The sequence below is a fragment of the Hydra viridissima genome, unplaced genomic scaffold (genome assembly GCF_058129835.1).
Source record: "Hydra viridissima isolate aposymbiotic clone 2 unplaced genomic scaffold, HvirCarnegie_v1 scaffold_6, whole genome shotgun sequence".
NCBI classification, from domain to species: domain Eukaryota; kingdom Metazoa; phylum Cnidaria; class Hydrozoa; order Anthoathecata; family Hydridae; genus Hydra; species Hydra viridissima.
Genome location: NW_028324305.1, coordinates 11841570 through 11867602, shown reverse-complemented (window position 1 = coordinate 11867602; position 26033 = coordinate 11841570). Strand labels below are relative to the sequence as shown.

Below are 26033 nucleotides of genomic sequence, written 5' to 3'. Positions count from 1 at the left end.
AAGTGTTCGCCACCACACCTTACATTCCCTTAATATATTTGTTTACTACATTATTATTAAACAAATTTATGTGAATAAAAATATACATTTGTTTTTATTTCCATAAATCTGTCAACTTGACTATTATAACAATTATATTTGAATAAAAAAAAGGTTTTAAAAAATGATACATTTAGCTTGAAAATGTCAAGCTAAATCATTTAGCTTAAATGAATCACTGCTTTTACTATCATTTCTTCCTTAGTAAATGTGTGTAGTGATTAAGATTTCCGTTTGTTAGATTTCGTTTTTAAATCATAATATAGGTAAGTATATAAAATGTCCAAGAGAAGATATCAGAGTGGCAGCAAAGAACGTATTCAAAAGTATGAAAAGAAAAAGCGAGCTCATGCTAACGTACCTAAATTGAACACATACTTTAACTCTTCAGCATCAACTTTAGATCCTGACACTTCATCGACACCTGCATTGACACAATGCAGGTGTCGATGAAGTGTCAGGATCTAAGCCATTTTGGGATGAAGTGTCAGGATCAAGGCTATTTTAGAACTGAAAAAGAGCGCTTTAAAGAGTGAGAAATACAATAGTTTTGCTAACAAAAAAGCCAGAAAGCAAGAATTTTGACTGTTAGAAGCTATTGAAAACCGTTTTAATAAATTTATAATAACTATTAACTAATTCCTGCATAATTCTGGTTATGTCATTTACAGTAGTTTTTTTTACTGCGGTTCATTTGTATGAAATACGTAAGAAATTTCTTAAGTGTATCATTAAATAGCCACAGGGCAGTGAGGGCCCCTACCAAAAACCTGAACCCGGGCCCCAAAAGACCTTGCTACGCCACTAGTCTTTTGAATTGTTTCTTTGAAACAACACAATTTACCTAAGCGTAATCTAAGTGACAGTTACTTAGGTACACAAACAAAAAATAAAAAAATTAAACAGTTTAAGGAACGGTTATATTTATTTTAAAACAAACGAAAATGTATTCCGACACCCTTAAGCAATGATCTGTGTGGTGTAACGTTCTGATAAGCAATCAGAATGCTACATCATACAGATCACTGCTTAAGGGTGATTCACTAACAAAACCTAGCGATGTAAGCATAATTTAAAAAAGCACAAATATAACGTCCAAATAAGATAATAATATAGATAATTAGATACAATTAAATAAATAATATAGTAAGATAATGATATAAGTAAAATCAATAACGTCAAAACAATATGATAACAAGATTTCACATAATTTACATATATACACATAAATACACATAAAATAAACTAAAAAAAGACGTTAGCGGCAAAATAAATTAGATTTACTGCAAATAAAAAGTTGGAAGTTTAATTAGAATTCCAGACAAATGAGCAACTTAAGAACTCATTAAGAACTCATTAAAGCAAAGAAATTTGCAAGAAAGATACAAGATGTCTCTAAAGAAATTTCTGGACAAAAATGACTTAAGAAAAGTATATGCATTTAAAATGTCCCTAAACTGGATGTGACTCAAAGTTTGAGTGATATATGCAATGTAACCTTTCAAACTCGAACTTTTGCAAAAGTTCCCTAAATACAGCCTAATTTTAGAATGACCTCATTTACTTTGTAAAATGAAGTTTTAGTGTAGAAATACGAATCACCTCACTTGCAGGCAAGTCCGCGTAAAACTAGCTTAAAACTTCAATTCTTTCGGCTTCTATTGTAAAACTTTTAACTAAAATGTTTTTTTATTCACAATTTTATTCAAATCTAAGATGTTCAGTGAACATTAACCAACAAAAAGAAAATTCAGAAGTTTTTTTTATTTACATCACAAAGTCTAACCAAAAACTAGCCCGCGAATCGCTGCGGCACCCTAAAGCGTATCCAAATTTCATATCTTAACTCATAATGAAAAGCAAGAACCATTTGAAGTTTCAGATTAAATGTCGTTTTCTCAAAATGTAGTTTTTTCGACTTGTGATATTCTTGCATTAGGGGTGCGATATATATTTATTTTAATAAAATAATATGTAATACGATCATATGTATAAAGACAAAAATTTTAAGATAATGACAAATTTCTATAAATTATGAGAAGCTACATTAAATTGTGTTAAATTATTTTGGAATAAATACTAAATAAAATGATATACATAAAGAAAATCAGAGAATTGGCTTTATTCACTTCCGCTGGTACTTTTTAATTAAATAAAATTAATCCTTGACTGTTGATTAATTTTTAATTATTTACAAACCTTATATGTTTTCACTAAAAAGAGATTTCATTTAATGGATATTAGGTTCTCCAATTACAAAGGGGCACTTTGGTGCCCTAGAAGGTAAAAAAGCCAATTTTCTGGTTTACTACATTTTCAAAATTCATTTTTTTCTTCTTGGATTTCGATAAATTATTTTCTTACTTTTATAGAACGGTTTTAAAAAGATATGCTACAACCTAGGAACATCTTTTTTCTCGCTTAGGACCCCTCCCTCTAGGGTGTGTCAGGCCAGGATTTGGTGGAACAGGTCCTTCGAAAAGTTAATATTACGAAAGCTAAGTTATTGCTGATAGAGAACTCTTTATTGAAAAATGTGAAAATAGCTTTGCGTTGTAGATTATATAAAAGAAACGAAGAGGATCTTGATGACACTAAATTTTATGTAAAAAAATGCAGAGGATTATATCGATATTAAGTTTAACGTAATTTTCAAGTATCAGCGGTGAAAACTTATTTAAATTGCTACTGATCCTTAAGCGAGCCTCACATTATTCAAAAAAAAACTTGTTGGATTTCTTACTTTTGTTAAATATCAATACGCGGCAAGTATTTGTAGATTGCACGACTCCTAGGGAATGTTTTACAATATTAAAGTGTACAACTTTAACTAAAACAAAACTTCATTTTTCACTCATCTATAGTCAACTATATATTCTGCAAAATAGTGTCAGTATTCTAAGATTAATTGACGACGTTAGGTTCTTTCGCTTCGCGTTTAACAACAGCGTGAACTTCTTCTAGTTTTTTATAACTTGATGCTTTCCCCTGAAATTGACCTTTTTTACCCCCACCCTTTCCATCAATCAGCAAGCAGATTCTTAATGAAAGTTTACACAAAGTTAAAACGTTTATGATAGGTATCATTAAAAGAGGAAAATTAAATTTTATTTTAAATAAATTATTTAAAAAGCTATTAAAAAGATTTAAAAAAAAAAAAAAAATTTACTCGTCAGCTAGTCTTGTTAAAGCCTCATCTGGTGCTCTGAGAATGAACTGCCCACCAGATTTTACTGGCCCAGTGCATATAAAGACGGGAAGATCCTGATAAATTTTCAATTTAAAATTATTTTAACAATAAATGCTAATAAAAATAAATTACACATTTAAAAAGGAAGTTAAATATTGAAGTCCACAGAAGACAACACGATACATTTTACGTTCTACAAAAAAAAAAAAACACAATTTCTACCAAATAAAAATTTCAACGTCTTTCAGACACTGAAACAAGAAAGTTTATCGAAAACTCAAACGAACCTACGAAATCTAAAATCTACAAGAAAAATGTGAAACGAAAAGACCTCGATTACGAAAAAAAATAAATAAATAAGTGAAACGAGTTCTAACAAAAAATACACAGGAAAACACATCAAAAACTATACAAAGATACCTTTGTAGACTCAGCTAGCCATCTCAGAACTGTGAATATGTAATCAGTATCTCCATCCTCTCTTCAAATATAAATATTTAATTAAATTTAAGAATAATCACATTTAATAACAGAAAATTTAAGAATGATCACATTTAACAACAGAAAATTAAACAATTAACAACATAAGTTTTTGACCTCTTCAAATTTATTCAAAAATTAAAACAGAAAAATTTTTTTAGGCCAGTTTTCAGGTTGTAAAAGTGATTTATCTTAGTGAAATAGCAATTTTTTTAATTTGGCTTACTTCGTACTTTGATAAACATTTTAGTAAAACGTTTATCAAAGTACGAAGTACTTTGATAAAGTAAATCACTTTTTATTAACGATCACCCGATTGATACGAATTTTAGCCCCAAATACGACAAGTAAAAGTAAACAAACACATAGAAATAACCAAAAAGTTAAAAAAAAGCGCAACCTGTGCTTAAAGATGTAGCCGAACTCGGATGCCGTTTTTGAGAGGTGATCTGCTTCGTATTTTGCTAATTCTTTGAGATTGTTGCGAAAAGACTGGATCAACAAATAAAAATAATAAGCTTTCCCGAAAAATAAACAGCCAAAATATTTTCATCAGAAGCTATTTCACATAAATTATACAAAAATGCTGCGTGATGTTATAAATCATATTTTATTAACTTCTAGTCATGAATGAAAAAAAAAGCCTCAGCAGAATTGTGGAAAATTGTAAAACAAATGTTTATAACAATTTGTTTAGATAAACTCGTACCTTTTGGAGCGAACGTAAAGAAGTCTTCAACTTATCAATACTATCTACATGCTCATCGCGTCCGCAACTATAAAAGATGAAGAAATGCAACAAATAAATTGCAATCGAATTTAAAAACAAACATGAAAATATTTGTAAAAATCAACAAAGCAATGTATGAAAACCAAGGGAGAGAGATACTGATAACTTTATAAAATAATAATAATCAAAATTTATTGCCTCAACATCAATGTGAGTTTTTTCTCAATATCTAAAGATGATGCCATGTAAGCGAAGCATCGGTCTCCAGCCAAGAAAAAAAGCCTAGTTCCACCACGCATAGGTTCAGTATACATTAACTTAATGACCTAAGATTAAAAAAAATCACAAAATATAAAAAAGTAAAAAAAAACACTAAATCTTTAAACTATTAAGAATGCTCAAAAGTAACCAAAAAATAATCGTAAGCAAAATCCCTAAAAACTGTTTTTGAGAAAATATCATTTTAGATGGATTTCTAAACAAGTAATACCAGTTCAAATGCATTTTTAAGCTAATTCTAATTCTAATTAAAACATCTTGGGAAAAACTTCTTTTTTTTCAAAGCAACATTAAAAGAAAAAACCTGTATTACTTATAAAAAAAAAAAAAAAAAAACTACAGCCGAAAATTTGTTTTAAATACCTGTACATGAGCAAGATTTGATACATGAGTGCCACAACACATATTTTTCTCAATACCTGTTGAATTAAGAGAACCAATTACTTGCAAACAAATCACATTACTTAAGTAGTCCAGGGTTTGAATTAGTAAAAACTCAACAAAATACATTGTTAAAGATGCAAATGTTTCAAGCTCAATTTATCAAACTGACAATGAAGGAAATGGTGTGATAGAGGCCCAGAGCTAGCTTCTGGTTTTTAGGTCTTTCTAATTAGCCTCAGGCTTTCCAAGCCCTGGCAAATAATAAAATATAACTATAATTATACTATAATATATACTATAATAAATACTATATACAGCTATAACACAGCTAAATTATAAATACAACTATAACTTATAAAAATTAACCTTCTATTTCAATAACCCTTATCGGTTCAATGACATCATCAGGTAAACCACGCGATTTTACCTATTAATGAATTTTTCTATTAAAATTAACTTACACAATTACTTGAATTTTTAAACAAACGGTTGCTAATATTCGCTAAATAAACTGTACCTCTTTCAACTCTAATGCCTCCTGTTTTGTTAGATAATGGACTGTTAATGGCTTATGCTCACGAATGGCCTCATTGCAAACAAGTTCAAGATGGCGCAATTGCTCTTCAGTAACTTTAGCAGTGTTTAATTCAACATGACTAACAGATTTTCCTAAATCCCTTTGAATAACAAAACAGAACAAACTAATTACAAGACTTCTTTTATTCAATTATACTTATGTTGCTGATAACAAAGCAAATTACATACCATGAAACTGTTCGGAAGTTATATGTGTTATTCGCCATTGCAGAAAGAAGATGTTGAGCTACAAATAAGTTTCACAGTATTAAAAATCATGAAAACATTTTACTAACATTAAAAAAAAACTAGAAAACTTTTCTTTAGAAGACATTTTTGAAGATTTTTTTTATCATGCAAAAATGATATAAGTATGACCTGCACAAAATAGTAACATTTAGTTGGTAAAACAGCTTTGTGTCTCCTGAAAAACTGGAAAAATTTTCCTAATAACCAGCACATTTTTTTTAACTAATCAATTTGCACATGCACCATTTAAAAGTAAGTTAAAATCTATATTATTAAAGAAGGTACAATATTTACAATGTATTATTAAATTCAACAATAACTAAACAGTTATGAACCATGGCCTTAAACTCAAATAAGCTTAATTAATCTTCCACAAGACAAAATTCAAAACAAATACCAGAGTGCTGCTGCATATGATCAAATCTCCTGTTCCAATTTAATTTACAGTTGATTACATCACCTTCATTGAGTGGGTGATCAGTTAAATGAATAGCTTGCAGACCTCTTCTTGAAACATGCCTCACATTCACTTCCCCAACCTAAACTTTAAGCACAAAAAAATGATCAGTTGAAATTTAATGAGCACTCAAATTACAGACAAAATCATTTATTACTTTTAATAACCCTTACCAAACCTTCATCACTTGGCTAAAAAAAAGAAAGAAAAAAAAAGCAAACTTAGATCTAATGTATAATTAAAATATTTCTAACATTTTAAAACAAATTTATGCATGTGGAATAATCATACCTGACCACCACCTTCTGGAAATAGAGGAGTGTCATCTAACACTACTTCAAAACCTTCTTTGACTTGAGTACAGGAAATCACTTTCACTAACATTTCTCGCAAGTAAGAATTTCGTTGACAAGCAAAAGCCATTTTGGTCTTTAAATATCAGTGCTTAATAATAACATTATTCATGGACATAAAAAGAAATATGGCTTTAAAAGCTTTTTAAAAAAACAGCTTAAAGACTTTAAAAAATATTTGTTAAAATAAAATCTCTGCTAAAAAAAGACAACATTTTATCAAAAGAAAGATAGGAGGAAAGATCTTATAAAACTAGCTAATAATTAACAATATAATAATGTTGATGTTACAAAAAAAAAAAGTTAGTTAGGCTGTATTTTTAAGCCCGTAGTTTCTCTTTTAAGCTTCTGATTTTTTTCACCAGCCTCCATCACCTTCATTCATAGATGTAACTCCATACATTTCATCCTCACCGGATTCAGCCTCGGGACTTGCTGTTTCAAACTCGTCAGTGTCTTCTTCTAAATCACCATTATTACTGTCATCCTCTGAGTTATCTGCATCGCCATCTTCACCTAAAGTATAATATAAGACAGTAAACAATAATCGGTTCTTATTTAGATTTTTTTTAAACTTCAAAGATAATGATACTGAAAAATTTCATCAATTTTAGTTTAAAAACTCAAACAAAAATGGCTTTAAATAGAAAAAAATGTTGAGATTTATATTTATTGTGCAAAACCTTATAACTCACCAACATTTGCAATCTTTTCTTTCTTCTTTCCAAAAGCTGCAATATCTTTTCCTTGGTTCACCTCTGTTTTGAGTTTTTCAATAAATTCCTGCTCTTCTTTTAGCAGTTCTTGCTCATCAGCAACAGCAAAATTATTGTCAGGATCAAACCAGTCCTTATTTGAAATTGTTGCTTTCAGAGATGGAAAGAACTTAGCCATATCTTAGCATACATATTCAAGTAAAAAGCTTATATTGTTTCAAGTTGAACTTTTAAAGTAATAATAACTTCTATTATAAACTTTTAAAGTAAATGTGTAATATTAACTTCCAACAATCTGTAGAAAATTACAAGTGATGTTATGATAAGTGATATGATAATAGTATTAAGTACACATAACGCCTGTTATACAGAAATCACGACAACCTAATTACTCAATTTAAAAATAATTGATACAAAAAAATTATATTTAAAAGCATTTAATAACATTGTCTATGGCTTTAGACTTTGCAGCCTATGGAATCTCATTTCATAAATATTTTCAATTACAAGTTAATAAACAAAAAGGCATTTATAAAGACATTTTGCTTCATATCAACATTGTAAAAAAAAAAAAAATCCTTAGACACTAGCAATCTCTGTTTCATTTTTTAAAATATTTAACACAATTGGTTTCTTTTTTTTTGTAACAGCTTGCAGATTATTTTCTACTTTTCTTTTAGTTGAATAAGATTTTGGCTCCCAAGGGACACCTTGCTGATTAGGATCAAGTTCAAATACTTTTTTCACAAAACGTTTATGCTCTTTTTCTAACCAAGCTACTTTCTTTTCAAACTCATTTAGTTTGTTATCTGTGTACTTATGCTTTCGAGCACCACTCAGTTGCTGAAGATAATATTCCAAATCTTTTTTAATACTTGGTATCCATCTTCTAACTTCATCTGCTGTTGTGAGTTGGTTTAATTCAGGACGTTTCATCAATTTCTCTTTAGCCCATTGTTCATTAAGAAAAACTCTGTTTAAACCAACAAAATGCTTTTCACTATTTCTTGACATACTTTTATTAACTTAATCTAAAATATTATTATACAAGTAAATGTAAATGAATAATCACTGTTCCGTGCACATTTAAAATCCTTCACTTATTTGAAAATAAAATAGTGAAATTTTAAGTTCTGATTTTGTATGTAATAAAAAAACCTCTCAGCAAATAAAATTTGGCTGATAAGAATAAATAATTGCTTCTAATCAAAAAAATCCTCAATATCAATATCTGGACTCAACAAAGAAGTTCCCATAAATCCCACATCAATTTCATTGATTATAAGATTTTCCATAGTTTCTTCCAAGTCAGTTTCCCCTATTAGAGTTGCACCCTCAACCCGACCATTTACCATAACAAGTTTTATATATTCGACTCCAGGAGTGCACCGTATAATAAGTTCACAAGAATTTTTATCAACTTTTTGCCCATTATAACAACCTAGTAATACAACTTTATACCCAAAAAACATGGTTGCATGTGTAAACAGTTCAAAACAAAAGTCTAAAGGTAGATCTACTTCTGATTTTAGATGATTAGCAATGCATTTCCCTGTAAATGCCCCAAACTGCCATGCTTGTGTCCAAAGGTTCATTTGAAACCAATGTTTAGAGTGATCCCAAGATGCACGGCAGCAATCACCACCAGCATAAATGTTTGGAATACTTGTTCTCATATTAAAATCTACCAGTAAATGGCCTTCTGGTGAACATTTTAATGGATGCATCTTTGAGTTTATAGTTGGAACATTTGGCTTGACACCAGTTACATAAACAATGAAATCGCAACCTATTATCTCTCCATTTGAAAGCTTTACATAAACATTTTCCTTTTTTGAGACTGACGCACTAAAGGTGCTGGGTAAAATTTCTGTGACTTCACAGTTGTATTTGATTTCAACATTTCTTTTTTTAGACAACAAAGTACCACATAGATTTTTTTGTAGACACCAATCTGGACCTAATGCACTTCCTACTACAGATGGTGAATCTTGATCTAAAAACATAGTACAACAAACACAACTCTAAAAAAAAATTGGAATCTTTACTCTTTAAAAAATATCACAAACCTGATAACTTATACCGTTCTACAAAATATTTTTTTCTTTTAAATGTAAGAGTATCAGCTTTTCTCATGGAGCATTTGTCTTCAGAATAGTTTCTGTCCAATACAGGCAAAAGAAATTCAGCTGCACTTTTGTCAAAAAAATTACAACCTATGTGATCTTGCTTAATGCACCAAACAATTTCACATCCAACAACTTCAAATCTGAAAGAAAATGCAACACATTCAGCTTATTGTTTGCATCAAGTTAAATATTTATACAAATAAAAAACAATTGAAAAAATTTTTAAAACTAAAAAAATTTCAATCGAATATACAAAAAAAAATTGTTACAACAGACAATTTACTACACTTAAGCTTCTGTGTTCACATAAACCATACTTAGCCTTTTCATAAAGGCAGCTCATTCATAACAACAATTATAATTGAGAACTTAATAAAAATTAGTAATAAAAATTAATAATAAAAAAAAAACAATATGATTAAATATACTTACACCAGTTCCAATGCAATACCTCCATTTCCTACAACAATTATCTTTTTGGCACCAGCCAATCTCTGCTCAAGTACTTTTGCAGTATCAGTATCTCGAATTGACAAAACATAAGGGTGGCTCTTAAGTTCATCACTAATATTTGGAGAAGCACCAGTACAGATACATAGTTTATCATAATGTAACTTTAAACCATCATGAAAGACAATCTCCTGAACTAAAAAAAACAAAGATAAAATACTTTAACTATTTTAAGTAAACCCAATATTCAAATTTTTTATAAAAAATACTAACTTATGACAAACACCTTCTGAGTTGATTGCTTCTACAACACCAGTTTTAACAGTAACATTTAATAATGATGACTCAAACAATAATTTTGGCAACTCCTGCAGCACCAATTCATCTGTTATTCTAGTAAGTTTCCTTACTGCTACTGCAGTTTTTACTATGTCTGTTGCTGCCACAAGAACAATATTTGCGTCAGGAGAGTACAAAGAAATATATTCAGCACAAGTTGTACCAGTCACACCACCTCCAATTATCACTACAGTTTTTGTCATGGTAAACCTTAAATAATATTAAACTTAATATTAAACCTTAAAGAAAATTAGCCAGACACTCCTCACAAAAATCCCTTTTTTGCATTTTTTTCAAAGTAAAAAAATACAAACAAAACAGTTCATCTAAAAGATATCAAAACTATTAAGAACTATTTTTTACTATAAAACAACCAAAATATTGAAGGGAACAAAGTATTAAAAATAAAAAAAACAAGGGAAACCATTTTTATAGAGCTGGCTCATTAAGATGCTTTAAATGTACTCAAGCATATCATCATTAATAATGTCTAACTAATGATGTGCAACTTTTTTTTATCCAAAGAAAACCCTTAAAAAACTTAATTCCAATCTAAAACTTGGTAGAAAACTAAATTTAACATTAAGATAAAAACATAATGCAAAAGCAAATTAAACATCCCATTTTATTATATTTATTACTATACACGAAATTTCTACTTATTATAATACATGAAATTTCCCTATTTGAACCCCAGTTGTATCTAAAATTCATATAAAAATAAATATTATAGATTTCATTTCCAAAACATACAGAAGGACATAAAATTTCACAGAAAAAGTTATTTAAACTATCAAAGCTGCTTTTAGAAATTAAAAATTTCAAAGATGGAGTTTGCTCCCAAAGCAAAAAGAGATGTTATCAAATGTAAATGTAAATTTTACCTATGTAATAGTAGTTTAAGCTTGATTGAAAATCTAGTAATTTTTAATTAAATTTGATAAAAATTGAGTTACTTCAGTATTCACCAATCTTTTCAAATGCCATGAAAAACAATTTAATAATAATATAAATAAACAATTTGATTAAAACTATAAATAAAATCCATATATTTAGGTGGAAGGAGATGAAGTCATAGGCAGAAGAAGATGTAGCCAGCCTACGATGTTTCTTCAGAATTGATCCAAAATCAGTCTTATGAATTGTTATTCCAGAAACTTATATTTCTAATTTCCAACATAATTACAAGTTTAGTCTACCTAAATCTTGCTTTTATATAACCAACTCACAGCCATCCTGAAGATTTCTTTATCTAAATACAAATAAATATTTTTTATAAGCTGTATTTTTTTTAACTTAATTTTCATATTTGTAAAGACCTAATTTTTTTAAAATATCTTAATTTAACTAATCTTTAAATAAAATTTTAAAAATGTAAATTTTTCAGTACTTTTTCACCACAAGGATAAATATTTATTTCTCTACAATTATATGTGTTAGTAGACAAACTCATATGCCTATATATAAAAATTAAAAAAAGGAAAACTGTTTTTTGGAAACTTCTGACCTAAAGTCAACAGTAATTTTCAATAAAGGGAAAGAAACAGAAAGGGATGATTTTTTTTTAAATTTAGTGGTATTTTTAATAGCAAGCACATTTTCAATACATTTTAAATACTAATTTAAAAGAAACCAAAATAAATATTTTCTAAAAGATTTTTATTTTAATGTTTTTTTTTTTTTAAAACTCTATAAAATAACTTACGTTTTATTTTTATTTTTGAATATTCTGTAAAATAACTTACTTTTTTTTATAGTCTGTAAAATAACTTACATTTTGATTTTCTTGTTCTTCAACTTTAGCAAGTATTTGTTTCACTTGAGTTGGTGAAAAATGAACAATTGCTGTTAAAACTTTTGCCATTTGCTGAAAAAAAAAATTTCTTTGGTGTATATCATAAAAATACAATAGTAAACAAATGCTAGTAAAGCTGGTCTAGGAATCAAATGACCATTATCTCAACCTTGAACCAAATTTTTTTAAATGTTTTAGAAAATGAAGAAAAGGAAATTACACCATAAACTATAACAAACAATCAAAATTATTAAACTTAGACATAAAAAAAGTTAGTTCATATAATAACTCAATAAAACATACTATATTTAACTTATATTGGCAGTTAATATACTACAGTATATAAATTGCTGCTTAATCAATTACTTACAGTTCTCTGCTTTCCCATCATGTACTGGTAAAGAATATTTCTAAGATACTATGAATAAAAAAACCTATACTAGAAATGATCTTTGCCTTAAAGAACTAAATAAAAAAAAACATCTATCTTAAAATAATTCAAATATCTCTACCTCAAATTCTATTGGCTGTGGTGTTCTAGGTGAAGGATTCTGAGAGTTACTTAAGCTTTGATCTAATACTAAAGTTGCTGGCCGAAATTTATCTGGTGAAACTGGTGAATTTTCCTCAACTTGCATTGCAAGAACCTTTTCTCTCTCCCGCAATGAAATTAATTCTTTGCTTAAAATTGAAATTTTTTCCTAAATCAAAAGTAAAACTAACATTATAAAGCAAAAAATAACAATATATAATTTAGCAACAGGTGCTGCAGCAAAACTTACACAAACTTTTTGAAGATTGAAGAAAATTGAAGCAAGTAGTAAAACGAAGACCATATTTAACATCATTATTGTCTATGTTAAGTTTAATGTTTGTAATATGTTTATTCATAATCTTTGGTATTTCTTTTATGTTCATGTATTTATAGATGTAAAAATTTTCCTGCAACACCTTGTTATAATAAAGGTTTGTGCAACAATTTAGCTGATATGTACAGTATGTAAATAGGTTAGTAGATCTTTGCTTGCTTAAACAGCTTTGTGATCCTTAAAGTGACCCCTCTTTCATGAGAATCTTTGTTTTTCCATCTTTTTTCAGTCTCACTCATCTATCCAAACAAATATTACGACATTTAGTTAATATTCAATTTTAAGACATCTGAAAATTGCAAATGTTAAAAAGTAGAAAACAAAAACTCACACTGAAAAAAATTTAGATTTTTCAAACAATTCACAAAATTAACAACCAAAATGGGAATATAAATTAGCAAACAACCTGACAGAAGATCAAAAAATGAATTATCTTTCTATAATTATGTTAAAATATGGCGTTAATCAACACTAGTAAAATAAGATTGTCCTTTGAGTCAAACAATTGGAAATACCAGTGACAGAAAATTGTAGGAATACCAATTTAAAATTATACAAATAAATATTCTATTCTAAAAAAGATTTAGCAAAGCATATAATAACTAATACACAACATTATTAGGAATTGTCCACAACTATAAATTCTGGTTTTCTAATAATAATTTACCATTTAATTGTACAGAAAAATTTCTTTTAGAGATTTAAACCATATTGTCCAAATGTTTTTAAACTTAAAACTAAGTGCACATGGTCAAAAAAGAAATTATTGCTGTTTGTTTGGAAGAACTCAAGAAATTCCATTTATGAACTGATTACCATGAACAGCTTGAACTGCTACTTCAATCTCTAGTTCGAACTTTTAGTTAAGCAGATTGCTGGAACTTGTTTTATAACCAAGATTTATGGCATGCTAAATATATGCAACAAAAATCTACCTTTTTTGAGAAAAAACATTTGTTCCCATGTGCAAATAACTCATAAATCTCCAAAAATCATTGCCTCTTATGCAAGAAAATGTTAGTTTACAGTTTAGTTTTTTCTTATCTGTTTACTGGTACCCTGACTATCAATGTTAGAATTTTTAGTTTCAACATTCCTAACCCTTTTCTAGTTGCAGGAGCTGAATAAACCAAATGGATAGTTTGAGCAAAAAACTTGTAAAATTTGAAGCCATTTTTATCCTTTTTATTACTGCTAAAAAGAGAAAACAAATACTTCTGAAAAGTGGTAGAAGAAAAATTTATAGATCACTTTAAAAGAACATAGAATTTTTGAACTGATTGATTATAAGAAGCAGGTAGAGTGAATTATGAAATTCTTAGTTTGACAGTGGAACTCCTGAACTCTATCCATAAATTGTGGCAGAATTCCAAAATTTTGTCCATGCATTTGAAAATGAAAAACTTAACTTGTTAAAGTTGTTTAGTATCTCTGGGTTGTGGATGCATTAATAAAAGATAAATGGACTTCTTATTAAAAATGAAAACTAAATGAGCTTGCCTTTCGAGTGATACATGAGCAGTTAAAACTGTTTTAAGATTGTAAGAAATAGGCACTTTTCAAGCTGTAAACTAAGTGAACTTATTATTCTGAATATTTTCTTGACATTGGGTTTCATTCACACACTTTAGAGCCAGCCCTACAAAGCATTTGTAAGATTTCTTAAAATTTTTCTTGTCATCAATGCCTGCTGTTATGACTTGGTTAATATTTTCAAACAAAAAATTTTTTTTTTTTTCAAAGAAAAACAAAAATAAAAAAGGGGACACTCTAGTGTACAAAAGACCTTAGATCTAATAGAAAGCAACATACTTTCTAATAATTGCTTCAGAAATACTATAATGCTACAATATTTTAATGAGTTTTAAATATTTACTTAAAGTTCTTACAGTAGTTGAATCACTTTGTAATTCATTTTTTTCAGTAAGTAACTTCCTCATCTCTACTTTATTCTTTTTTGTAAGTGCTTTGAACTTCTTTTCTTGAGCGAGTATCTCAGCAAGATGGCTTTCATGAGCCTTCTGTTGTTTAGATTCATACTCATCAATCAGGGCTTGAATGCGTTGATTAAACTGAAACTCCATTTCTTCTTGGGTTTTTTTTACTAAGCCTTGTAACTCTTCTTTGTGACATTTAACAAGAGACTCGAGTTGTTCTCTAAACCCAGCCTCCATAACTTGTAAAGTAGCTTGATGCTCCTCTATCAGTTTACTATTGTTCTCAGTTAAAGATGCAATTTTTTCATTAGTTTCATTGTGAAAATTGATTAAGTCATCTTCTCTCAAACGTAATTCTTTTTGCAACTCAGTAATTTGTTCATCATACTCCATTACAATCTTACGCTCATCACACTGAGCTTTCTCAATAGCCTCTTGTACTGCTTTTTCAATGTCATGATCTTTTTGACATTGTTCTAATCGAAACTCCTTCAACATTTGTTTAATTTTAGAATTAAATTCAAAATCTTTTTCTTCAATTTTTGCTGTAAACTTTTTTTCAACCATTTCGATTTTTTGTTGAGCCTCAGAAAGAACTTTCTTCAATTCATTTCCATGGTCTTCCTCTAGATACAGTTTTTGCTTTTTTAATGCTGCCATTTTATCAATAGTCATTTGTTCAATATTTTCTTGTAGCTGTATAACACGATCTTTTTCAAAAAGTATTTCTGAATTGGCTTTTTCTAACTGATTTTTAAGTGAATTGATTTCTTCTATAAATTTTTTGCATATAGTCTCCATCTCATTATTTTGACTTTCAATTAGCTGCTCTGCACTCTTCAATTTTTCAAAAGTACATTCTTCTTTTAGCAACACGGTATTAGCCTCTTCTATTATTTTTTCCTGGCTATCTACTTTTACTGAGTGAGCATTTGAGTCAAAAAGCAGAGCTTCAAGTTCTTTAATTCTAGCTTCTTTTTGTGAGTTTTTCTCTGCAAAGTCTCTCTTCATTTTCTTAATTTTAAGCTCTGCTTTTTGTTTCATTTCAAGTAATTTTGTTTTGTTTAAATCATTATTTTTTGATACTTCCAGCATTAATTCTCCAAGATTTTCTTTTCTTAATGCTTCCATATTTTCACTGTTTGCTTCCATTTCCTGAACTTTTCTGTCTAAATGACCTTTTATTTCCATTAAGTCACTCTCCAATTTCTGATATTTCTCAGTATATTCAAGTTCATTGGATTTTAGCATAGCATGAAGCTTATATTTCTCATCTGACAGTGACTTAATTTTTTCATCCAACTCAGCATTTGTAGAATTGTAATTAAGAATCTCTAGCTTAAGTTGTGCAATAGTTGCATGTCCAGCATTTATTTTTGAACATAATTCTTCTTGGTTTTTCTGGTTGTAAGAAAGTTCAGTTTCAAGTTTAATATTTAGCGAGTTGATTTCATTTATTAGTGCTAAGTTTTTATCTTTGAGAGTTGAGATATTACATATAAGTTCTTCTTTTTCAGAATTGTAACTGGAATAACTTTTTTCATAGCAACTACTTAGTTCTTCTAAATCCTTTGTTTTGGAAAACAAATCTTTCTGAAGATTATTAACATTTTCTAACAAAGAAAAATTATCAGATTCAAGTTTTTCAATCTCTCCCTTTAACAAACTAATTTGATATTTGTATTGATCTTCCTTTTCTTGAAGAGAATTTTTAAATGATTCAATCTGACTATTAAGAAACTGTATCTCATCATTTTTTTGGATTAAGATACTTGTGGAGTTTTCTAGGTCTCTGCTAGATTCAGAATACTTGGCTTCTAAAACTTGAAGCTGCTCACCAGCAATCACCATCTCATCTGTAAGTTTTTTATTCAACTCAACTATATCAAGCTCCTTTTCAGTGATAATAACTTTATTCTTACAAAGTTCAGATGATAGAAATTCTATTTCTCTTGAAAGTTTCATCTTTTCATTGGAACATTCTAAGATAAGATTGCTGTAATGTGTAGTTTTCTTGTCAACAAGCTCCTCAATTTTATTTCTATTCAGTTTAATAGCATCAACAAGCTGTTTTTGTAAAAGTTTATCATCACTTTGTAAATAAGTGTTTTCTGAGTCAGTATTAACATAACTTAAATCTAATTTGTTAATATCATTTGTATTGGTAAGCATATCTAACCAGTTATTTATCTTAGAAATATCATTTGTTAACTTTGCAAGGAATTTCTTTCTTTTACTTTGCTGAACCTGAAGATTTTCAATTTCTTTTTCAAACTTATTCAATTGGCTATTATAATTTGTAATTAATGTTTGCTTATCATTTTTAAAGTTTTCATGCATAATATTAACTTTTGTGTCAAAAGTTTTAGTTAAATCTTCAATTTTTTGCTTATAACGGGTCTCTAGCTCTGATATACTTGCTTTCCTTGCCTCTTCCATTTTTTCTGAATAATGAGCAACTGAAATATTTTTATCTTCCATTAGATTGTTGATTTGAGTTCGAAATTCTTTTTCCTTTTCTTCTATCAAACCTTCATAACTGGATAGTGAGGACTTTGATACATCAAGCTCTTCATTGATTGCACATTTTTCAGCCTCAAGTTGATTACATTTCCTTTTTAATGAGTCAATTTCAACTTTTAAAATTTCAGATTGCCTAAAACTGTTTTCTTGATTTTTTCTTAAGGATTCAGTTTCAATATTTGATTCTTCAATGTAAGCTTCATTTTTAGCCAGAAGTTTTTTCAAAATTTCAATTTCATCTTTAAAATCTAATATTCTTGCTTCATAGCAATTATTAGAGTCTTTTAAACACTCAATTTCTTTATTTAATCCAGAACATACTTGCATATTCTCATTTTTTAGCAATAATACAGAGTTTTCCAGTTGTTCAATTTCTTCACTCTTTGACGTGACAACTAAATTTAGCTTAAATAAAACCTCATTCAACTCATCACATGAAATTTTCAGAGTTTCTAATTCTTTAGTTAAAAATTCATTGGATCTTTTAAGAATGTCATTTTCTTCTGAATTCTCTTTACTCGTTTTTTGATCTATTGAAAGCTGTTGAAGTAGCTGTTCATTTTCAGCATTGATACATTTGATGCTGTTTTTCATCACTTCATTTGATCTCCTCTCAACTTGAAGCTCATTGACACAATCTTCTAGATCTTTTTGAACAGCTTCTAGTTTACAACTAATCTCCACAATTTGCAGATCTTTAGATTTTATAACTTCATTAAGTTCCACTGATTTATTTTCAAAAGCTGTCCGTAACTCACTTAATTGAGAGTATAGATGTTCAATTTTTTGAGATGCTTCTTCTGATTTACAACGCCAGTCTAGTATCTCTGAATCTTTACTTTCCTGTTCAATGTTCATTAACTCAATTGTTTGAGTCATGCGAATCATTTCATTCTTGATGAACTCTTGTTTACTGTGCTCTTCTTGAAACTGGGTTTCTTTTAACATAAGACTCTGGTTTAACTCTTTGATTTTTATTTCAGATTCTATTAATGAAGTGTTCAAGGACTCTGAACTTAATTTTAACTGTTTCCCTAAATTTATTTCATTTTCTGCATAAAGAAGGTTAGTAGATAAATCGTTGCATTTCATCTCCTTCTCTTCAAGTTGTGCACGCAATTCTTTCATGACCTTTTTCATATCAGAGATTTTTAGCTCAAGTTTACGAACTATTTTAGAATGTTCTGACTGCATTTGCTGCTTTGTATCTTTGACAATTATCTCTAATTCACTTTTGTGAGAATTGATCACTTCTGTAAGCTCCTGAGTTTTTTTTCGCAGTTGTTCCTTAACCTCATAAACTTTGGTTTCTGATAAACGCTTTTTTTTACCAAGCAGTTCATTAAATTCTTTTTGTTTTTCTTGCATCTGTTCTTCAAAAGTCTTAACAAGATTCTGTGAAAGTTTCTAAACAATTTAAAGAAAAAAATCAAACCACTATAACATGTATATGATTTAATAACATTCATATTGTTTTTACTTTTTCCTGTTCAATCTCTAAGTACAACTCTTCTATTTTCTTTTGGTAATCTAAAAAAACAAAAAACAAAAAATATTCTTTTAAATCAATAGTTGCTGTTACTACTATGACCTATCTATACCACACTGATCTTTTTTAAATGATGATTAAATGTACCTATAAGTACAAAAAGAAACCAACAGTTACTTTGAATCCTGTTGCATTTAAAACATCCAAATTTCAGTCTTAATCAAATCAAATTATAAAGATAGTTGCTATTCAGTAGGCTTTTACCTTTTTTGCAACCAATTATGATAAAGATTTAATCAAAGAGTTTTAAATTTAAGTCCAAACTTGAATTTCAGAATGCTTTTAAAATACTCATCCAAGTATTTCAAAAATACACTTTTCTTAAGATAATTTTATTAAAAAAACATGACTTCAACATTATTACTTAGCAAATAAACTTTTTCACCCCATCAAGACCATATCTTGCATCAGAAAAGACCATAAACAACTTAGCCCGAACTTTTTAAAACTAGCAATAGTGGTATTTAAAATTAATCTTGGATATTTTAGACTTTCTTGAGTCCTTGCCTTAAAATATAATCAGGTACCAAACTTCAGTCAAAGAGAGCAAAGATTACTTTAAATATCCTTAAAACAAACTTCTCATTTTCAATGAGCAACGAAGCAAGGCATGGCATGTCCAAAATTTTAATTGACCAGATATCCATTTGGAATTATATTTTCATATTTAATTCTAACAAATTCTTTCTTAATAAACAAGTTTTGATATATCTTAGAGTTTCAGATATCAAAGTTAAAAAAAAACTTTAAATGATACCAATTCTTTCAGCATTAAAACCATCTGCTTTGCACCTTAATTCTTCTTCTTTATTCAAAAAATTATTTAGCTTTTGCTCTGCTGTTTTTAGTAGCTCTTTTTGTCTTTGAAGCTCTTGATCTTTTTCAGAGAGAATTAAATCTCTTTGCTTTTTATTTTCTTCAAGAATACGCTGTAAATCATGCACCTGAGTCAAACATATGTATAGGTTAGTAAACTTAAAAGTATATAAAAAACCAGCTGTAAAAATATGGTTAAAAAGAAACCTTGTTTGCAAATGTATCTTTAATTTGTAGCTCCTTTTCACTATACAGCATTCTAAGTTCTTCTTCTTGTTTTTTCAAAGCTACAGATAATACACTTTCCTTATATTCTGTAAGAATTTCTTCGCGCAGAGATGTCTCAAGTTGGGCACTTTCTTCTCGCACTTGCAATATTATTGTGTCTTTTTTATCAAGCTCTTCTTGGAGAGCAGCAAGTTTAGAAATCAAATCATGCTGTATATTACTTGCATGTCTTTCATTAGTAAAGTTCATTTCTTCTTTAAAATTAGAAGACTAAATAAAAAACTCGAATTAATTTTTTGAAAATTATTTAAAAAACTCAAAATTTTAATTATATCCATTAAAGTTAGTAAAGTATTTTAAAATAGCAGTGATATTAACTGATTTAAAAAAAACACCTACTTTCTCAGATTTAGGTGATTTGAGCAGTTGCACCTAAGAATAAATAAAGAGAACTAGTAACTTTGTTTAAGATAACTTGTTTTAAATTTATTTAAAACTTTACTGATTCTATGATACATTTATTATAATAATTTTACTTTCAATTGTAGGTTTTTTTGCCTTAAGAACTTACTTTAGTTTTAACATAATTTTTTTTATACAATAGGAATGTACACTGTTTATATACAGTAAATAGTCATTATAAAATTAAAGATGTTTGGTAAAGTTCTTAGTTTAAGAGCTTCTGTCTTAATTTCATTGAAAATATCATTACAACCATTTTGATCATAGTAATGCTACAAGTAAGTAATTATTGCTAAGTTTAATAAATATTTACAATTCAAAAGACAATCAAAATTTATCTAAGAAAATAATTTCTCAATTACTTGAGTACGCAATGCCAATATTTGTGCATCTTTTTCTTCTAAATTGAGGTTAAGAACTTCCTCCATATGTCGTTTTCCTTCCTTTTCAAGCTCAAGTGTCTTTACAAAAATAAAAATAGTAATAATTCAAAAAATTATTTTGTAAAATTATTCTGAAGAAAATTTTTAAAAATTCCAACAAAACTCTACCTCCTTAAGCTCCTTAATTCTTTGTAACTGTTTATCTTGGCCATTTGACAATGCTCCCTTCAACAAATTAGAAGTTACAATTTAAAATGATATATCTTTTCATTACTATAGAAATTTCTACTCATACTCTGCAAGGTACTCTAAAAATAGTACAAAAGTAATTTTCAATTCATCTTGTACGTGTAAGAATGTTGAAATTGTATTTTAACTTGTAATAAAAAAATGTTATTTCATCAATAATATTGTGTAAAAAGTATATTTATAAAAATATTATTCATGTTAAAACTAAAAAGAAGTATTAAAAACCCACAAATAGAAAGTGTTTTTGGGTTTATACTAAAAACACAAATTTGGGTTTATACTAAAAACAAAAATTTCAAAGTTTGTTTGTTTCTATTTTACAGCCTGGAAGAACAAAACTATACCTCTAACTTTTCTTTTTCTTTTTGCATTGACTTATAGGCACTTACAAGCTGGAAAAAATTAGTATGTAAAACTAGGAACTAAGAACCATATATTTGACAAAATACTTTTAAAAAATTTCTATATAAAAACTATGCCTTCTAATAATTCATTTATAAATAAATAAAAGACTCAAGAAAGAGTGTTGAAGAAACAATATTATATCAGAAAATAAGCAGTATAAAGACATTTAATGCAAAATATAAATTTTAAATAAACTACATAAGAATACCTCAGAAAATTTTTGCTTGTACTTCTTTAATGTTTGGTTTTGTTTTTTAAAAGCAACTCTTAAATCATGTACATTCATCTGTTCCAATCTTAATGTTGAATCCATATCTGATTCAACATCAGAACGTTCATCTACTACTGCACTAGTATTTGATGATATGGAGATTCTTCTATCACTTAGCATAACTGGTTCTATAGCAACAAATGATTGATTAGGTGTACTTTCTTGAAGTGGACAACTGTCATCCTCAGTAACTTCAGAAGTTCTTCTATTGTACTGTAGCTCATTCTGTTTATGCAAAGGACTTGAATAAGAACTTGATAATGGTGAAGCTGATTCATCTATTTTACCATTATTTTGAGCTTGAGCACGACCAACCTAAAAAATTGACATGTGTAAATACATATACTTGTGCAAATAAATAAACTTTTTTAAGTTAGTAAAAATAGTTAATTTAAATATTACAAAATTGGTTTTAATTTGATTTAATTTTTAAAGTTTAAACTGAAGTTGTTGAAATTTAAAAGTTATTGTTTATTTTTAGTCAAACCTCCAACAAATGCTGAACACGAGCTAATACTTCTTGAGGGCTAGCATTTTGATGAGATTTTCTGATTTTAGAGAAAGATGCAGCATTAAATGTTGATGAATCATTAGTATAAGGGTCTTCCACCATTTTCTTATACTTGCCCCTTGAAATCAGCTGCAAATAAATTTTTTATTACAGCTTTTATATATGTTTATGTCTGGTTATAAGTATATACATTTTAGATATATATGGAAGACCATTTAAAGTTTATAATACTATTTTAAAAATCAATTTAAAAAGTAATGATAATCACAGCTATTGCTATCAATTAACACAAGATAAATAATAATACATTAAAATGCATTTTTCTAAAATCTTTAGATTGAATACTTTAGTGATTATAATTTGCAACTTTTTTTTTTTTAATTTTTCATTATTCTTACATATATTTTAATCCTGATTTCAAAAATAGTTTTAAAAATTTTAAACTTAAAAATCTTTAGAAATATTTATAGATTAATTTACAAATTTATTAAAATATAACGTTAAAATATGCACTTGAAAAGTATTAAAATATATAATTGAGTTGTCATTAATACAAAACTATAATGTACAATAACACCATGTAACAACATTTTTGTTTATGTTAATTTTTTAATGTTTCTTACATAATTTTTGTATGCTGATTTCAGTGGTACCATTGGTTTTTCTCTATCATCAAGATTTCCTGAGAAAAAGCATAAAGTATATTTCGGAGTTTTCGTATATGTGTAATGCAATTAAAACATTATATATATATGCTGATTTTAACTATATTCGTGTGTTTATTTTCAGTTTAACTAATTACAACTGTTACATGAAGTGGTGAATATGTCTAGTAGATCCTGCAAGCTTTGTCCTGACTCATTCTGTTATGTTTGTGGTTACTATATTAGTCCAACACAAGCTAAACATAAGATTGTCAGTGGTACAAAATTCTTTACTGCATATCATGCTTATTTTGGCATGGCTATGGGAGATCAGGACAAATCGTGGGCACCACACTACAGTTGTGGTAGCTGCAGATCAACTCTGGAAGGATGGCTGCGTGGAATCCGAAAGTCAATGCCCTTTGCGATTCCGAGAATATGGAGAGAACCGACGAACCATCATGATGACTGCTTTTTCTGCATTGTTGACATTTCAAAGTATAAAAAACCGAAAGATAGGCTGACTCTAGTTTATCCAAGTACACCATCTTCTATTGGACCAGTTCCACACAGTGATGAATTGCCTGTTCCTACTCCACCTCAATCCGAAGAAGCAGCTGCATATCATTCTGAAGTAGACTCACCGGATGAACTCAATGATGACTGTGATTTCAGGGAACCGAATGATTCACCTCATTTCCCTATCCAACAAGAACTTGATGACTTAGTACGAGATTTAGGTCTCACTAAATCAAATGCAGAACTTCTGACATCACGTTTGAAAGAATGGAATTTATTAGATCCAAGCTGCAGAACCTCGAAATACCGAAAAAGACATGAAACATTCGCATACTTTTATGTAGTATCAGAATCACTGTGCTATTGTCATGACGTTCGTGGTCTTTTCAATGACATTGGCATTGTTCACAATCCTGAAGAGTGGAGATTATTCATTGACAGCTCAACAAGAAGTCTAAAGGCAGTTTTGCTCCATAACGGAAACCGATTTCCTTCGATTCCAGTAGCTCATTCCGTTCATCTAAAGGAAGACTATAAGAACGTGAAGTTGTTGCTTGAGAAAATCAACTACGACAGTTACAAGTGGGATGTATGTGGAGACTTTAAGATGCTAGCATTTCTTCTCGGTCTGCAAGGAGGATACACAAAGTACTCGTGTTTTCTTTGTTTATGGGATAGCAGGGCTGCAAACCAGCACTTCACAAGACGTGAGTGGCCAGTGAGAGAACATTTACAGCCTGGTTCGCACAATGTTATTAATCAATCTCTGATACCTGTTGAAAAGATCTTACTACCACCCCTTCACATTAAACTTGGTCTTATCAAACAATTTGTCAAAGCATTAAACCCAGATAGTGCAGCATTCCAGCATATTCGGCAGATGTTTCCAAAGGTGTCAGATGCAAAAATTTCAGCAGGTATATTCGTTGGTCCACAGATTAAAGTTATGTTGGCATGTAAGGAGCTTGAGGACAAAATGTCTGCTGTTGAAAAAGAAGCATGGACTGCATTTAGACATGTTGTTCATAGCTTTTTAGGCAACAATAAGAGTGATAACTACAAAGAGATAGTGGAAAACTTAATTGTACGGTACGCAGATATGAAATGCAGAATGTCAATAAAGCTGCATTACCTGCATTCACACTTGGAATTTTTCAGACCAAATTTGGGTGATGTGAGTGAAGAGCACGGGGAACGTTTCCATCAGGATATTCTTGCAATGGAGAAAAGATACCAGGGCAGATGGGATGCAGCTATGATGGGTGACTACATCTGGTGTTTGATACGCGATGACGAGAAACTTCATAAAAGAAAACCTCGTTCTACTGTTCACTTTTAGTGTTTTTTGAGATTGTGAGAGACTGTTACAATACAATATAATGTAACATGATTGCAAAACGATTTATATTAATTATATGTTTAATTGATTTTTTTTTTTTTTACGACCAAACGATTGATGCAATAAAAAATCCAATGTCATATTCAGACTCAGCATACTCAAATTAATTAAGAAACATCAAAAAACTTTGATAAACAGAAATTTTTTTTTTTTTTGTTACATTGTGTAATTTATGTTGAAAAATAACTTCAACTGATGTCAAAAAAACACCTGAGGTACTTTCCTAGATGTCAAAAAAACACCTGAGTACTTTCCTAGCATCAGTATTTGTTATTATAATTATTTACACATTTATTCATTACTCAACAATATAACTATATAACTCTAGTAATTACTTTAGCCAAAATCATATAAATATTTGTAACCATAGTAATACATATATATAAAGTTTTTTTTAAATACTATAAATATTATGGTACTTTTCTATAAATACAAATTTAAAGAAGTATTAAACTACTACTTTAAATTTACTTAATTTCTAATAATTTTTTAATTTTCAAGAATATTTTTATTTTTATGCTTTATATTTTTAGCAAAGTTATTGGACTTATATTCTTATTTTATTTTTCCATTAAATATTATAATTTTCCATTAAATAGATATGACATAACTCACTCACACTAACATATTATATTTAAAGAGTATTTTTTATCTTATTGAATGTTGAAGAAATAATCCAAGTAATTAATCTGAGGGTATTTTACTATTAAGTAATTTATGAAACTTTGCAAAGTTATTTTATATAATGCATAAATAGTAATATGTCAAGAATACCTCTCCTGTTGGACCCCTTAAAGGGGTTTGTCTCCCAGGGCTAACTCCTTCTACTCCATCTGCAATTTTCTGTTTCAATTTAGAGAACATAATTTATTAAAATTGTAAGTTTATTTTAAAAATATTTTACGATTTTTATCAAAACTTTATAAAAAACATTTTGTAGATTTTCAGTCTACCATCTTGAATCATGTAGTGTTGATATCTCCATGATTTGACTGCTGTATTTTTAACAATTTAGTTGCACTGAATTTTATCTTAGAGGATATGACCATTTTTTATCATTCGCTTCCGTGTTGCTTTCAAAACTTCTCAGCTAAAAGTGAGT

General features: G+C 28.7%; 5 protein-coding genes across 8 annotated transcripts; all 5 read right to left on the bottom strand.

The window, feature by feature from the left end:
* Positions 1-2885: 2885 nt before the first annotated feature.
* LOC145189945 (alanyl-tRNA editing protein Aarsd1-A-like) lies at positions 2886-6949 on the bottom strand. The gene is made up of 13 exons (XM_090091642.1): positions 6676-6949; positions 6558-6575; positions 6325-6466; positions 5868-5925; positions 5620-5779; positions 5469-5529; positions 5082-5137; positions 4638-4765; positions 4419-4485; positions 4110-4201; positions 3650-3710; positions 3209-3303; positions 2886-3079 (listed from the first exon to the last, which is right to left on the bottom strand). The coding sequence occupies exons 1-13, from the start codon at positions 6805-6807 to the stop codon at positions 2944-2946; spliced, it is 1206 nt and encodes a 401-aa protein (XP_089947768.1). The 5' UTR covers positions 6808-6949; the 3' UTR covers positions 2886-2943.
* Positions 6950-6980: 31 nt separating this feature from the next.
* Positions 6981-7771, bottom strand: LOC145189762 (uncharacterized). The gene is made up of 2 exons (XM_080066428.2): positions 7433-7771; positions 6981-7253 (listed from the first exon to the last, which is right to left on the bottom strand). The coding sequence occupies exons 1-2, from the start codon at positions 7629-7631 to the stop codon at positions 7096-7098; spliced, it is 357 nt and encodes a 118-aa protein (XP_079922554.2). The 5' UTR covers positions 7632-7771; the 3' UTR covers positions 6981-7095.
* A 135-nt stretch (positions 7772-7906) lies between these two features.
* Positions 7907-8467, bottom strand: LOC145189761 (uncharacterized). Its single transcript, XM_080066427.2, has one exon. The coding sequence runs from the start codon at positions 8465-8467 to the stop codon at positions 8033-8035; it is 435 nt and encodes a 144-aa protein (XP_079922553.2). The 3' UTR covers positions 7907-8032.
* LOC145189760 (tRNA ligase complex-associated NAD(P)H dehydrogenase PYROXD1-like) lies at positions 7907-10739 on the bottom strand. 2 transcript variants are annotated; one of them, XM_080066424.2, is made up of 4 exons: positions 10319-10739; positions 10015-10228; positions 9523-9722; positions 7907-9449 (listed from the first exon to the last, which is right to left on the bottom strand). In XM_080066424.2, exons 1-4 carry the CDS (start codon positions 10572-10574, stop codon positions 8656-8658), a joined length of 1464 nt encoding a protein of 487 aa, XP_079922550.2. In that variant the 5' UTR covers positions 10575-10739; the 3' UTR covers positions 7907-8655. The 2 variants fall into 2 exon arrangements, with proteins under 2 accessions (XP_079922550.2, XP_089947761.1); XM_090091635.1 differs by having other exon boundaries at positions 9356-9449; positions 9537-9722; positions 10319-10730.
* Positions 10740-11519: 780 nt separating this feature from the next.
* LOC145190775 (uncharacterized) lies at positions 11520-26033 on the bottom strand. 3 transcript variants are annotated; one of them, XM_090091609.1, is made up of 15 exons: positions 25706-25998; positions 22346-22498; positions 21796-22173; positions 21527-21574; positions 21102-21158; positions 20913-21011; positions 20488-20520; positions 20068-20358; positions 19802-19988; positions 18976-19025; positions 14925-18902; positions 12679-12867; positions 12537-12584; positions 12146-12238; positions 11520-11623 (listed from the first exon to the last, which is right to left on the bottom strand). In XM_090091609.1, the coding sequence occupies exons 1-15, from the start codon at positions 25793-25795 to the stop codon at positions 11597-11599; spliced, it is 5721 nt and encodes a 1906-aa protein (XP_089947735.1). In that variant the 5' UTR covers positions 25796-25998; the 3' UTR covers positions 11520-11596. The 3 variants fall into 3 exon arrangements, with proteins under 3 accessions (XP_089947735.1, XP_089947736.1, XP_089947737.1); XM_090091610.1 differs by lacking the exon at positions 25706-25998 and adding an exon at positions 22993-23045; XM_090091611.1 differs by lacking the exon at positions 22346-22498 and having other exon boundaries at positions 25706-26033.

Bases quoted from the DNA above. Each gene is read 5' to 3' on its own strand.
- LOC145189760 (XM_080066424.2), bottom strand. From the start codon at position 10,574: ATGACAAAAACTGTAGTGATAATTGGAGGTGGTGTGACTGGTACAACT. The intron at 10,229-10,318 runs GTGTTTGTCATA...TGTTTTTTTTAG, and splicing joins AGAAGCAATCAACTCAGAAG to TTCAGGAGATTGTCTTTCAT. The intron at 9,723-10,014 runs GTAAGTATATTT...ATTTTCTTTCAG, and splicing joins GGTATTGCATTGGAACTGGT to ATTTGAAGTTGTTGGATGTG.
- LOC145189945 (XM_090091642.1), bottom strand. From the start codon at position 6,807: ATGGCTTTTGCTTGTCAACGAAATTCTTACTTGCGAGAAATGTTAGTG. The intron at 5,780-5,867 runs GTATGTAATTTG...TGTTATTCAAAG, and splicing joins AACTTCCGAACAGTTTCATG to GGATTTAGGAAAATCTGTTA. The intron at 3,711-4,109 runs GTTGCGCTTTTT...TTATATTTGAAG, and splicing joins GGCTACATCTTTAAGCACAG to AGAGGATGGAGATACTGATT.
- LOC145190775 (XM_090091609.1), bottom strand. From the start codon at position 25,795: ATGTTCTCTAAATTGAAACAGAAAATTGCAGATGGAGTAGAAGGAGTT. The intron at 21,012-21,101 runs GTAGAGTTTTGT...ATTTTTGTAAAG, and splicing joins GAATTAAGGAGCTTAAGGAG to ACACTTGAGCTTGAAAAGGA. The intron at 20,359-20,487 runs GTAGGTGTTTTT...TTTTTTATTTAG, and splicing joins AATCACCTAAATCTGAGAAA to TCTTCTAATTTTAAAGAAGA.
- LOC145189761 (XM_080066427.2), bottom strand. From the start codon at position 8,467: ATGTCAAGAAATAGTGAAAAGCATTTTGTTGGTTTAAACAGAGTTTTT.
- LOC145189762 (XM_080066428.2), bottom strand. From the start codon at position 7,631: ATGGCTAAGTTCTTTCCATCTCTGAAAGCAACAATTTCAAATAAGGAC. The intron at 7,254-7,432 runs GTGAGTTATAAG...ATTATACTTTAG, and splicing joins AGAAAAGATTGCAAATGTTG to GTGAAGATGGCGATGCAGAT.